Source organism: Carcharodon carcharias, chromosome 31 (genome assembly GCF_017639515.1).
Source record: "Carcharodon carcharias isolate sCarCar2 chromosome 31, sCarCar2.pri, whole genome shotgun sequence".
Taxonomy (NCBI): Eukaryota; Metazoa; Chordata; class Chondrichthyes; order Lamniformes; family Lamnidae; genus Carcharodon; species Carcharodon carcharias.
This window is the reverse complement of record NC_054497.1, coordinates 11,575,863-11,589,147: the sequence shown is the minus strand read 5'-3', so window position 1 is coordinate 11,589,147 and position 13,285 is coordinate 11,575,863. Positions and strand designations below refer to the sequence as shown.

General features: G+C 40.8%; 1 protein-coding gene and 1 pseudogene across 1 annotated transcript; both read right to left on the bottom strand.

The window, feature by feature from the left end:
• Window positions 1–3,609: 3,609 nt before the first annotated feature.
• Window positions 3,610–8,808, bottom strand: LOC121271508 (ferritin heavy chain B-like). The gene is made up of 5 exons (XM_041177491.1): window positions 8,791–8,808; window positions 6,115–6,216; window positions 4,417–4,563; window positions 4,118–4,243; window positions 3,610–3,765 (listed from the first exon to the last, which is right to left on the bottom strand). The coding sequence occupies exons 1-5, from the start codon at window positions 8,806–8,808 to the stop codon at window positions 3,610–3,612; spliced, it is 549 nt and encodes a 182-aa protein (XP_041033425.1).
• Window positions 8,809–8,980: 172 nt separating this feature from the next.
• On the bottom strand, window positions 8,981–10,888 carry LOC121271566 (annotated as a pseudogene).
• Between the last annotated feature and the right edge of the window lie 2,397 nt (window positions 10,889–13,285).

Genomic DNA, 13,285 nt, shown 5'->3' with positions numbered 1-13,285 from the left:
GACCATGTGATGTCCATCAGTTTGGGCAAAGCCCTTTGTGACCACAGGACGTTCACTGCATCTCGGATGCTTTTTGACCAGAACGGGTGTAAACGCCTGGATACATTTGCTCAGTTGAGAGCAGCTGCTACAAGAAACAGTTCATTCACTTCACATCACCCTGTATTACACACTGCTCAATGATTCTTTCACCCCAGAGAAAAAAGTGAAGAGAAATATAGTTTATAAAGTCATCTCATTGAACTGGAGAATTTGCAACTTTACAGAACATAGTGACAAGGAATACAAAACTCACCATGGAGAGGTAAACATAGGAGGAAGAGAGCTCCAGGTTGATCTGCTTGTTAACAGGATCCTCACAGTCCTTGTGGTAGTTCTGATGCACTTGGGAAGCCATCTTCACTATTACCTAGAAAGCTGTATAACCACTTTTCCCTAACACAAACTCTTGTAACTTTTTTGAGTACAAACACGTTTCCATCTGTTTCTTCAGATGAAGTTACATTGTTTCATAGTTTGCCATTGTGAGATTTAAACTCTTGATCTTGTGGTTACAAGCCCAGTCCCATAACCACTTGGCTATTTAGGCCAAGCCCCACAAACTCTTGTATTTATACTACTGGGACATGCTGCATTCAAACAGGGAATGACATCACCAATGATGATTGACAATCCCAGATAGCCAGTCAAGAGAGTGTCATGAATCAAGGTACCAATTAACACAGGAGAAGGGGCGGGGATGATCTGATATGGGGAGGTTTGGAATACAGACAGATTTGGGAGATCTGTCACTGCTTTTGGGGTTCCTTGACCTTCTTCAAATGTGAAAATGCCTTGTTGGTTATTGCTCTGATTTGAATTTAATGATAATTTGTGACTTTTGCTGAAGTGGCTTTTCATAATCTGGACAAGTTTGTCACTAGCCAGGAACGGTGAGCTATTTTGGGACAGGTTTGAGGGGGCAGCTGGTCTTTTCCTGCACACCAGTGTTGTATGTTAGATGTGTCCTATTATGATCAACTTTCAATGTGGCTGGAGAATATTTTAACCTGATTGAAATGATATTCGGCTAATGTTTAACTTTCTATAAATTCATAAAACACAGGAGGAGACAACTCAACAGCTGGGACTTGTGCTGGTTCTTTGATATTAGTATTTAATTAGTCCCACACTCCTGCTCTTTCCCCATAAATCTGCAAATTTATTTCCTTTTCATGTATGTATCCAATTCCCTCTTCAAAGTTTTTACTGAATCCGCTTCCCCCATCTTTTCAGACAGTGCATCCCAGATTGTAACAACTCACTGCTTAAAAAGAATTCTCCTCATCTCTGCCTCTGGATCTTTCCTCTCATGTTACTGTTTCTCTGAAATCCCATATGTTCACATCTGGTTTTGTTACAGAAGTGGATCCGTCCTGGATTAGGTGATGTCAGGTGTTTCCTTGGATTAAAGCTCTGCTTTAGATGGAGGTGACAGTGATCCACATCTGAAGCCACCAATCACACTATGGGTACAAGCCTCTCAGGAGAGACACCACCAATGGGCACAGTTGACGCACCTGAACTGAAAATGCACCCCGGTGTTTACACCTGTTCTGGTCAAAAAGGATCTGAGATGCAATGAATGTCTTGTGGGCACAAAGGGCTTGCTCCAAACTGATGGACATCACATGGTCACTCAGTGTCCACCCAGCTGGACACCAGAGGCTTTGATGAAGGTCTGTGGTTACAGGTTCTAAGGGAATATTGATTGATCCTTTTCACAGGAAACTCTTTGAACTCCATCTCACAACCTATAGGGAACAGGAATGGTGATGGGTATTGTTCAGAATGACGTATAACCAGGTCTAATTAGCATTTATACTTTTGTGTCAAGAAAGATGGAACATGGTTTTAGTTTTATTTAGATTTTCTGAAAGCTTCATGCCAGATAGTCCAGAGGGTTTCCTAGCGAAACAAAACATCAAGCTTTCTGGTTTTGTTTATATACATGCATTTTTAATGCAGTTTGACACCCCTCGAAGCAGAGAGATTGGCTAAAAGGGGAGTTGGGGTTTAGTGATTTGGGAAAAACAAGGTAGAAAAAAAATGGTGCTGTTGCCTAGTGACAAGGGTCCAGTGATGCAGGGACACAGAGAGAGAGAGAGAGAGAGAAATTGTTGAGTGTGTATATGGCAGTGTGAAAACAGGAATTCTAAGTTCTCAGCAAAGAAATACTGTAAGAGTGCTGGGGGAACTGAGTTTAGAAAACTCGTTTGCTCTGCATTTGAAGTAACAGTGAGTTTAACGTGGTTTTGGGTTTGTCAGGGAGAGATACCAGTTTGAAAAAGAAAGCATTGAGCAAATGCTCAGAAATCCACCAGAAGAAAACGTTTATAACTGGGTCAGCCAAAGGAAGCAGCTTTGGTGTTAAAATAGTTTGAGGAAGATATAATTCTAAATGTTAGTGGAACTTATAGTAAAATAGCAAGGGAGTGGGTGTATGTGAAAGACTTAACTAGATTAAAGACAGCTGGTCTGAAGGCTTTGATGCAAACATGGAGTAAGTTTAGACCATAAGTAGTAAAAAGACATTTACACTCTTAAATAAACCAGACTAAATTGCTTGCAAAGGGGTGAAATGTGTCACCTAGTTAGGTGAAGTTCAGAAACTCTACTTTCCGCCCAAAAGATTACTGGTAAAACTTACTGGAGAGGTTTTTAAATTACAGAAAGATAAAGTCTAAAGACATTGAAACAAAGGGGAAAATATGTATAAAAGGAACAAAGGCTGTTTGTAAGTGTAGGCATTTTTAAAGAAGTTTGAAAAGAAAAATGCAGTCACCATCTAAATCTCAAGCTGCTGTTTTCAAAGAACTGAAGTTAAGAAAACTCACTTTGAATTTAACTGGCTCAGGGTATTATGTTAGCTTGGCATGATGGTCTGTCTGCCTAGGAGATCTATGTATTTAAAATCATTTCTCTTATTAGTAAATGTTTAATCTAGTTTTGTAAAAACCTAGGAGACTTGGTGGTCTAATTACTAATAAATTCAAGTTACACATTGACATTTATACAAATTATATGTTTCCCTTTGGGATTTGAAGAACTCAAGATTTACTAGCAGCTGTGCCAGAACAATAGTGGTAAGTCTTCACTGGGATGGTATCTAAGGGTATTGCTGTGATAGAAGGATCTTTTACACTCCTTAGAAACCTACAGCTGATTAAGAGTTTGGTCGCCAATTTCCCTAAATGGCTCAAGCATCAAATTTTGTTCTACAACAAATGCATTCTATTATATTACAATAAATGGTTACAACATATTGAAACACACAAGAACTAAAGATTACTCCAAACAATGAATTAAACTGAATTACATGATGACAGACTAACTGCAGGGACCAGTGATAAAGCACTTCACAATCCGGTACCTTAACTGGCAAAAAATTAGGCACATTAACCTGAAAACAGAGATAAAACGCAGTTTGTATTGAAGAGTTTATTTTAGTACATTTCACAAGTGAGCCCAGGTCTCAAGAGCTCTTTGTACAACTTCACAAGCCATTAAGCCCAGGTCCAAAGGTCAATTATACAAATATGGTACTAAACAAACTACAATAAATTCAGTTCAGCCACTCTCCCCCAGGGTGAGCTTGTCAAACAGGTACTCTCCCATGCCATTCTCAGGGGCTCCCAGTCTCTTCAGGTTGGTGATGTGATCTCCAAGCTTCATCATCATCTTTACTTGCTCATCCAAGTAATGAGTCTCCAGGCAGTCATAAAACTGGAAAAAACAAAAAAGGTACACCCAGCTGCAGATACCCAATTAACATTTATGTTTCTCCTGTAAAAAAATTGTAATCTTTTTGTACTGGAGGACTGTCTAGTGATGCAAATTTCCTTCTGTGATCCACTAATTCCAATTTTTCAATACAAATTAAGCGTGGATTCCTAGATCACATAACTTCCCAGTATTCAGTGGGCTCATCTCCCTGCCCTCTCACCACCCACCCCATCTAAATCCCCTAGAGAGCCCAAAACAGGTACCCTAATGAAGATCAGCATGGAGATCTTAGTGAAACTTCACTGTCCTTTTGAACTAAACCCAGAATCTTACTAATGCATCAGGAACTTACATGAGGGTCAGTGTTCCCAGAGGAGAGTTTGTGCAGATCCAGCAGACTCTGGTTCACATTCTTCTCCATCTGCAGAGCTCTCTGCATTGCCTCCAGACCATTGCTCCACTCATCCCCTTTCAAAAACTAGAGCAGGAAAGGCAGACAGTTCATTTCCAGTGGATTAAACAAAACAGAAGTGCAAGAAAACCAACCAGAGGTCTATGTCACCAGGAAACAATGAGCCACAGAACATCAAATTACTACAATAAACCATGGAATTATCATCAAGAGGGATGCAGATATCCACTAAATCCAACCTTGATGCCCTCCAGGATGATCCGGCCTCCATATTTATTCTGGAATTTCATCAGTTTCTCAGCGTGTTCCCATTCCTCATGTGATTGCTCCTTGAAGAACTCAGCAAAGTGACGCAGGGCAACATCATCCCGGTCAAAGTAAAAAGACTGGAAAGAATTTTACATATACAGTTCAGAAATTAAACTCCCACCTCAATCTACATAGTTATTTGGTAACCACAATGCCACTAATCCCAAACATTAACAGCTTCAAAAGCCAAAAAGATCCAAAGAAAAATTTGGGATTATGGCTCAGATCTACCAACCAGGGACAGAAACCCTATTTTGGACCTGGATCAGAAATATACTCATTTACCATCCACTGCATGGAGTGATCTCCTGATGGAGGATCCTTCCCCACAGTACCAGTGCAGCAAAACTCAGCACCTTTATGCAGCATTAGCTGCCATATTTCAGGAAGTATAGTATTGAAATGTTCCAGCTATTTAGTGGGCTGTCATAGTTACCCAGGAATTAGACATGTATTTTTTCCATGATTAAGATTAGCTGGGTGACTATCCAGTAGCTGAATCAGAACTATCTGAAGACTAACCATAGCTCAGGAGTGAGTTAGTGGCTCCACCTCACTGAGGCCCCAAGGAATTTTCCATCAGAAGTTGACAATTCCAGGCCATTCCCAGAATTCTTGCATTGAGACTTGCATCCAGTTTCCAAACATCCAGAGAGCAGAAAATCCAGGCCTCTTGTATTGTGCGAGTTTAGTTTGATGTGTAATATTCTTCCCATCATGCTGATAAAAATGTTAAACTAAGGCTCCATCTGCTCCCAGCAAGATAAACATATCTCACTGTTTCCAAGGGAGGTTCTTTCCTGTGTGCTGGAGAACATTTATCCCTGAAAAAAAAAAATAACAAATAGACAATTTGATCATTACCTCCCCACACAGGAGAGCTGGCTGTCAGTAGAAGCTCACTGCACACAAATTGGTTGCTGCATCTCAAAAACAATTCATTGACCATAAAATACCTGGGATATATTGAGAGACTGAAAGACACTAAACAATTGAAGAAACTATTCACAAAAGTGGAACTAAGAAAAATCATTCATGCTGGTTTTACACTGATTAGTTTAAGAGTTCCTGACACCTTGAACACCAGAAGCCTCAGGGCTTCACTTCCAACTAAAGAGGCAAGAAAACAAGTGAGGATTTGCTTACATTTCTCAACTACCTTCACCACCCCCCCCCCCCCCATTGAAATTGAACTTGGTCTAATGCTAACAACCACTTGACCAGGTTTGTGCTCATCAGTTACAAATTCAGGCAGCAGCTGAGCTAACTTCATCTATTAAAGCTCTCAATAGAGAGCAGCTACTGCTTGGCCTGAATAGCCAAGTGGTTATGGTACTGGGCTTATAACCCCCCGATCAAGAGTTCAAATCTCACAATGACACAAACTATGAAATAATGTAACTTCATCTGAATAGCAAAAGATGGAAATGTGTTTGTACTCAAAAGAGATACAAGGAGAAGTCTATTCACTCTATATCATCCTGTATTTCACACTGGAATCACTCTCTACTCAATGATAATTTCACCCAGGAGAAAAAAAGTCAAGATAAACAGTTAATAAAGTCACCTCACTGAACTAGAGAAATTCAAACTTTTCAGAATGCAGTGAAAAGAAATACAAAACTCACCATGGAGAGGTAAACATAGGAGGAATAGAGCTCCAGGTTGATCTGCTTGTCAACAGCATCCTCACAGTCCTTGTAGTAGTTCTGAAACACTTGGGAAATTATCTTCAATAATACTGCTCAGCATCCTCTAGAATCAACCTGTTCCAACACAGGCTTTTCTATTTACACTGCTGGGACATTCTGCATTCAAGCAGGGAATGGCATCCCAATGATGATTGACAATTCCCGATATCCAATCAGGAACCTCCCATGAATCCAGGCACCAATTAACAGAGGAGAGTGGATGGAGTGAGAGCCAGAGCCAATCAGAGCTTTGGAATACAGCCAGGTTTGGGAGATTTGTCTTGATGGTGTCACTGCTTTTAGGCTCCTTGACCTTCTTCAAATGTGAAAATGTCTCGTTGTTTAACGCTCTGATTTGAATTTAATGATAATTTGTTATTTTTGCTGAAGTGGCTTTTCATAATCTGGACAAGTTTGTTATTTGCCAGGAACGGTGAAGCTGATACAATATTCAAAGCAATCAAGTCGTCGTGAGGGAATTTTCAAAGCAACTATTGGACAGAGAAATGGAAATGTGAGAAGGAGAGGGAGTGAACATCACTGAATCCAGTGTCACCCACAGACACGTCTCCATTTGCTGCAGTGTGTTTTGGGCCAGGCCTGATGGAGCAGCTGGTCTTTTCCTGCCCATCAATGTTGTATGTTACATGTGTCCTTCAATGGTCAATTTTCAATGTGGCTGAGTATTTGAATCTGATTGAAATGATATTCAGAAGCTCTTTAACTCACCATAGATTCATAAAGCACAGATGGAGGCCATTCAACCTGTGTGCCCTGTGCTGGGTTTTTTTAATAAGAACTATGCATCTGGCCCCACACCCCCGCTCTTTCCCAATAACCCTACAAATGTATTTCATTTTCATGTATATACCCACTTCCCTCCTCAAACTTATTATTTAATCTGTTCCCACCATCCTTTCAGACAGTGCATTCCAGATCACAACAACTCACTGCTTAAAAAGGATTCTCCACATCTCTCCCTCTGGGTCTTTCCCCTTATGTTTTTGTTTCACTGAGATCTCGTGTTCACATTTGGTTTCATTACAGAAGTGGATCAGTCCTAGATCAGGCGATGAGATGTGTTTCCTTGGATTAAAACTCAAGTTTAGCTGGGCCAGATGGAGGTGACAGTGATTCACATCTGGAGCCACCAGTCACTCTGCAGGGACGAACCACTAGGGAGAGAGGCCACCGATGGGCACAGTTGATCCACCTGAACAGGAAATGTATCCAGGTGTTTACACCTGTTGTGGTCAAAAAGGATCTGAGATGCAGTGAAAATCCTATGACCACAAAGGGCATTGTCTGACTGATGGACATCACACGGTCACTCAATGGGTACCAGACACTTTGATGTAGGTCTGTGGCTACTGATTCTGAGAAAACTATTGATTTATTTTTTCCACAGGAAACTTTGAATTCAGTATCACAACCTGTAGGGAGTGGGGCTGGTGATGGGCATGAAAAGCTCACAATGCTGAGAATCATCCTTTACCATTTGTGGAATATGAAAACTTGAGAGATGCGAAGACATTAACATGATAAACATTCTAATAACTGGAGCTTCTAATTACATTGTCCTCATCCAGGTTCCTAAAATTAACTGTTAAACATTGGATAAATGCAGTCATAGCAACAAAGCTTCAATCATTGAGGATGAAGGAGACCAATGGAGATGCAGTAGGATTTGGAAAGGATGATTCCTATTGGATATGAAATGTTCACTGAGACTAAATGTAACAAGAAAGACATTTATGCAGATGCTGCTGGTATTGAATTTGATGGAACAGGGTGTTAAGTGAAATATTTCACTTCCTTGGTATTACCCCCTGGCTTTTAAATGACTACATTCACTCCTTGCCAAGCCGAAGGATTAGATTTTGCTCAACTATAGTTTGACAACTTTTACTCTCCCTTCAAAGTCTAACCTAATTTTAGATTCAGTTGGGAGTCTAGAGACAGATTTCAGAACCAATTTCAATCTTCTTCCAACAAGGAAGATCACCACTTCCCCTCCCTCAAGTAAAGATGGTATCTCAGTATTGCCCAATGACCAAGTTCTAATTCCCTTTAGTACCAGGAGCTCAGAGCTCCCAGAAGCCACATCTGTATGGCTGTTATTTCCTACTTTTGTTCACAAAGCTCACCAGAATACTGAAAGGAGCAGCTCCAGAGTATGTGTTTAAGGGAGTGAGCTCCCTCAGTGTATTTCTAGTAATTCCGTAGACATAAAAGCTTCAACTCATTGATGTATCCAGAATTTTAAAAAATGGATTTGACTCCTGGACTGAAATGTTTGGAACATCAAATGGATGGATAAAGAGTTCTTACATTTTGCAACAGTTAGTATACAACAGGTTTGAAGGATTGAGAGTTGTTCTTGATGCAAAAAAGCCAGCAGAATATTCATCACCAGTGGCAAACTGTTCCTTATTCAGCCAGCTAGGGTCAGATTTAAGATTTCCCTCCCAAACAAGATACCCCTAAGAATCGACCACTGATCTGGCTGAAGTTGCAAATTTGGTTATGCAAAGGCACTAGATCAATGCAAGGGAGCATTTCTACTCAGTTAGAATAGGCTTACCCCAAATTAGAGAGACTGTCAACATTTACCTCATTTGCAAACTGCATAAATCTGAAAACAAAAATATTTACAAAAAACATAAGCCAAAATACAGTCCATATTTTATTTATTTAGGGTTAGCATTCACAATGAAGCACAAGTCTGAACAGTTCCTTGAACTACCTCAGGCTGGCAGTTCAAATACAATAGAAAACAATAAGATTGTTCCCTGCAATCAGTTCAGTCACTCTCCCCCAGGGTGAGCTTGTCAAACAGGTACTCTCCCATGCCTTTCTCAGGGGCTCCCAGTCTCTTCAGGTTGGTGATGTGATCTCCAAGCTTCTTGATCATCTTCACTTGCTCATCCAAGTAGTGAGTCTTCAGGAAGTCACAAAGCTGTACAGAGAAGGAAACTAGTTACATCCAACAGCAGAAAGCATCAAATAAATTCCCTCAGATTGGATTTCAATCATTTTGGACTAGAGGACAGTTAGGTAATTTATAAAGGGAATTAAAATTAAAAAAGTGATTGTACCCAGGTTAGCTGGAACATCTGTCCTCTCCCCTTATCACCCCAAGAGATACCAATAAAAAAAAAAGCAGGAGTGTAGGGATCTTGAGGAACTATAACATCACCCATGTTCATTTTTCCAATAGTCCACATTAAAACATCAGGAACTCACATGAGGGATGTGTTCCCAGAGGAGAGCTTGTGCAGATCCAGCAGACTCTGGTTCACATTCTTCTCCATCTGCAGAGCTCTCTGCATTGCCTCCAGACCATTGCTCCACTCATCCTGCTCTGGTTTCTGAAAGGGGAATGGCAGACCATTTATTTCCAGTGGATTAGACAAAACACAAGTGAGGAACAGAAGTCCATGTTACCAGGAACCAGTGTGTCACAAGAATATTAATTCCATACTTTAATGCAGTGATTCTGTATCAGTCAAAGTGGATGCAGATATCCATTAAATCAAACCTTGACGTCCTCCAGGATGATCCGACCTCCACGTTTATTCTGGAATTTCATCAGTTTCTCAGCGTGTTCCCATTCCTCATGTGACTGCTCCTTGAAGAACTCAGCAAAGTGACGCAGGGCAACATCATCCCGGTCAAAGTAAAAAGACTGTGGAAAGATTTCAAGCTTAATTCTGGACCTAGATTTTAATATAGAATTCAACATCAATTATGTACCACCCCTATCTTCAGAGCTCAAGGCTTTTCACTAGTCTTGAAAACAGACAGCATCCCTATAAAAACCTAAAGATCCCACAAACAGATCAAAAAATGGGGATTAGGATTCACGTCAAGCACTAGAGTTCAGTTTGATGCATAATATTCTTCCCATCATTCTGATGAAAAGGTTAAACAAAGGCTCCATCTGCTCCCAGGTGGATACAACATTCCTCAGCACAGTTTCTAAGCAAAGTTCTGTCCAGTGTTCTCCAGAACATTCACCCCTGAACAAAACACTAAAATAGACAATTTAATCATTATCTGCCCAGGTAGAGAGCTGTCTGTTAGTGGAAGCTTGCTGTGCATGAATTGGTTGGTGCATTAGTGAAAGGCACTATAATAAACATATAACCCACCTATGAAAATGGAACAAAGAACATCCTTAATCAACATAGATTAATCATTCTAGTCACCCTGAAAGTAATCAGGGGGTCTCACTGCTTCACTTCCAACTAAAAAGGCAAGAAAACAAATGGGGAGTTGCTAACATGTCCCAAACTACAGACACCCCATTGAAACTGAACTTGGTCTAATGTTAACAACCACTTGACCAGGTTTGTGCTCATCAGTTACAAACTCAGGCAGCAGCTGAGCTAGTTTCGTCTATTAAACCTCTCAATAGACAGCAGCTGCTACAAGGAGCAGTCCATTCGCTCCACATCACCCTGTATTACACACTGGAAGCACTCACTGCTCAAATGATACTTTCACCCAGGAAAGAAAGTAAAGGGCATTAGTTCATAAAATCACCTCATTGTACTAGAGATTTTCCAACTCTACAGAACATAGTGACAAGGAATACAAAACTCACCATGGAGAGATAAACATAGGAGGAATAGAGCTCCAGGTTGATCTGCTTGTTAACAGCATCCTCACAGTCCTTGTGGTAGTTCTGACGCACTTGGGAAGCCATTTTAAGGTGGCAGAAAGTAAGTTCAAATGACAACGTGACATCCTCTCCAACACAGGCTCCTGTATTTATACGACTGGGACATCCTGCTTCCAAACAGGGAATGACATCACCAATGATGACTGACAATTTCCGATAGCTAATCAGGAATCTACCATGAATCCAGGCACCAATTAACAAAGGAGGGTGTTGGGCTTTCCCAGAGCCAATCAGAGCTTTGGAATACAGATAGGTTTGTGACATTATTATCGATGATGTCACTGCGTCAAATCTGAAATTATCTAGCTGTTTGGCTCTCTCATTTCAATTTAATAATAAATTGTTACTTTTGCTGAAGTGGCTTTTCATAATCTGGTCAAGTTTATTACTACTTTTTATTCTTTCAGTATGTTGATGTCGCTGGCTAGAAAAACATTTATTGCCCACTGCCAAATGCCCTTGAGAAGGTGGTGGTGATCCATACTCTTGAACTGCTGCAGTCCAAGTGGTGTAGATACAACCACAGTGCTGTAGGAAAGGCTTTCCATGCTTTTGACCCAGCAACAGTGAAGGAACGGCGATATAGTTCTAAGTCAGGATGGTGTGTAACTTGGAATGGAACTTGCAAGAGGTGGTGTTCCCATTTATCTGCTGCCCTTGTATTTCTCGATGGTAGAGGTCATGGGTTTGGAAGGTGCTCTCGCAGGAGCCTTGGTGAATTCCTGCAGTGCATCTTGTATATGGTACACTCTGCTGCTACTGTGTGTCGGTGGTGGAGGGAGTGAGTGTTTAAAGTGGTGGATGGAGTGATGATCAAGCAGTCTGCTTTGTTGTGGATGGTTTTGAGCTTCTTGAGTATTGATGGAGCAGCACTCATCCAGGCAAGTGGGGAGTATCCCATCATGCTCCTTACTCGTGCAGACGGTGGACGGGCTTTGGGGAATCAGGAAGTGAGTTACTCACCACAGAATTCCCAGCCACTTAAATGCACTTGTAGCAACAGTATTCATGTGGCTGGTCCAGTTCAGTTTCTGGTCAATATATGACCCCCAGGATGTTGATGGTGGGGCATTTAGCAATCATAAAGCCCATTGAATATCAAGGTGAGGGTGTTGGTTTCTCTCTTATTCTCCTTGCAATGAATTGTGAAGCTGATACAATATTCAAAGCAATCAAGTCATCGTGAGGTAATTTTTAAAGCAACCATTGGACAGAGAAATGGAAATGTGAGAATGAGAGGGAGTGAACGTCACTGAATCCAGTGTCACCCACAGACACGTCTCCGTTTGCTGCAGTGTGTTTTGGAACAGGCCTGATGGAGCAGCTGGTCTTTCCCTGCCCATCGATGTTGTATGTTAGATGCGTCCTTTAATGGTCAACTTTCAATGTGGTTGGAAAAAATTTGAAACTGATTGAAATGATATTCGGATGTTCTTTAACTCACCGTGGATTCAGAAAGCACGGGAGGAGGCCAGTGAGACCTGTGCTGGCTCTTTGAAATAACTACCTAATTAGGCCCACTCCCCTGCTCTTTCCCCATAACATTGCAATTTATTTCCCTCTCATGTACATACCCAATTGTCTCTTCAAAGCTATTATTGAATCTACTTCCACCATCCTTTCACAACCATAGACCATAGCCCAAAATTACTTCCAGACATACTGAACATTTAATTAAGACATTTTTTTTTAAAAAGGACATATAAGCAAAAGCTTGCTGAGACTGTAAGCTACCCACTTGCTGGAAGATTCCTGTGTAGATTATACACGACGAACTAGTCCAGAGAGATTGGAATGTTGCACCTAAAAAAGTGTCAAGGCCTACTTCAGACACTTCAAAAGGAAAAGATGTAATGCAAAAACTAAAGAATAATCTCCTGTGGTTGCGAAGATAATGAGGACTGATTATCATCTCAGCAGAAACCATCTCCTGTTGAGTTATAGCCCAGATTGTAGACCTGATCTGAATTGAAAGAAAGCAGTTTCTGGGTGAAAGACATGTTTATTTTTCCCTTCCATGAATACACAAGAAAAGGGGTTAAAAGCCAACTGCAATCCTGGTCTGTGTGTGCTAGTCTGGTGTTCTCGTTCTACTGAAGAAACATCAACTAGGTATCTCTGTGCTTGCAGGCAAAAAGTCTCTCTGATTGCTGGAAGCTAGTCACAATTCAGCAAAGCCACATTGAAAAGGAAACAGAACATCTCTTTTCAGCTAACCTGCAAAACCAAAATTCTCCAAACCAACTGAACAGCCAAAGTCAGCTCTACTGGAACAATCCAACTCAACTGCCATAACATTTCACCATCTGCTCCTCACGGACAAGCCAAAGACTAATTTGTATATCTTTTTTAGTTTTTATTTCTGGACTCACTTCTAATCTGCTTGTATGTGTGTTACATTTTTAATGTTTTCCTCATGTT

What these genes read in the sequence shown, in the direction of transcription:
- LOC121271508 (XM_041177491.1), bottom strand. An exon ending in TCATCCTGGAGGGCATCAAG is followed by an intron (nt 4,244 to 4,416) that starts GTTGGATTTAGT and finishes TTCCTGCTCTAG; the next exon opens with TTTTTGAAAGGGGATGAGTG. An exon ending in CTGGGAACACTGACCCTCAT is followed by an intron (nt 3,766 to 4,117) that starts GTAAGTTCCTGA and finishes TGTTTTTTCCAG; the next exon opens with TTTTATGACTGCCTGGAGAC.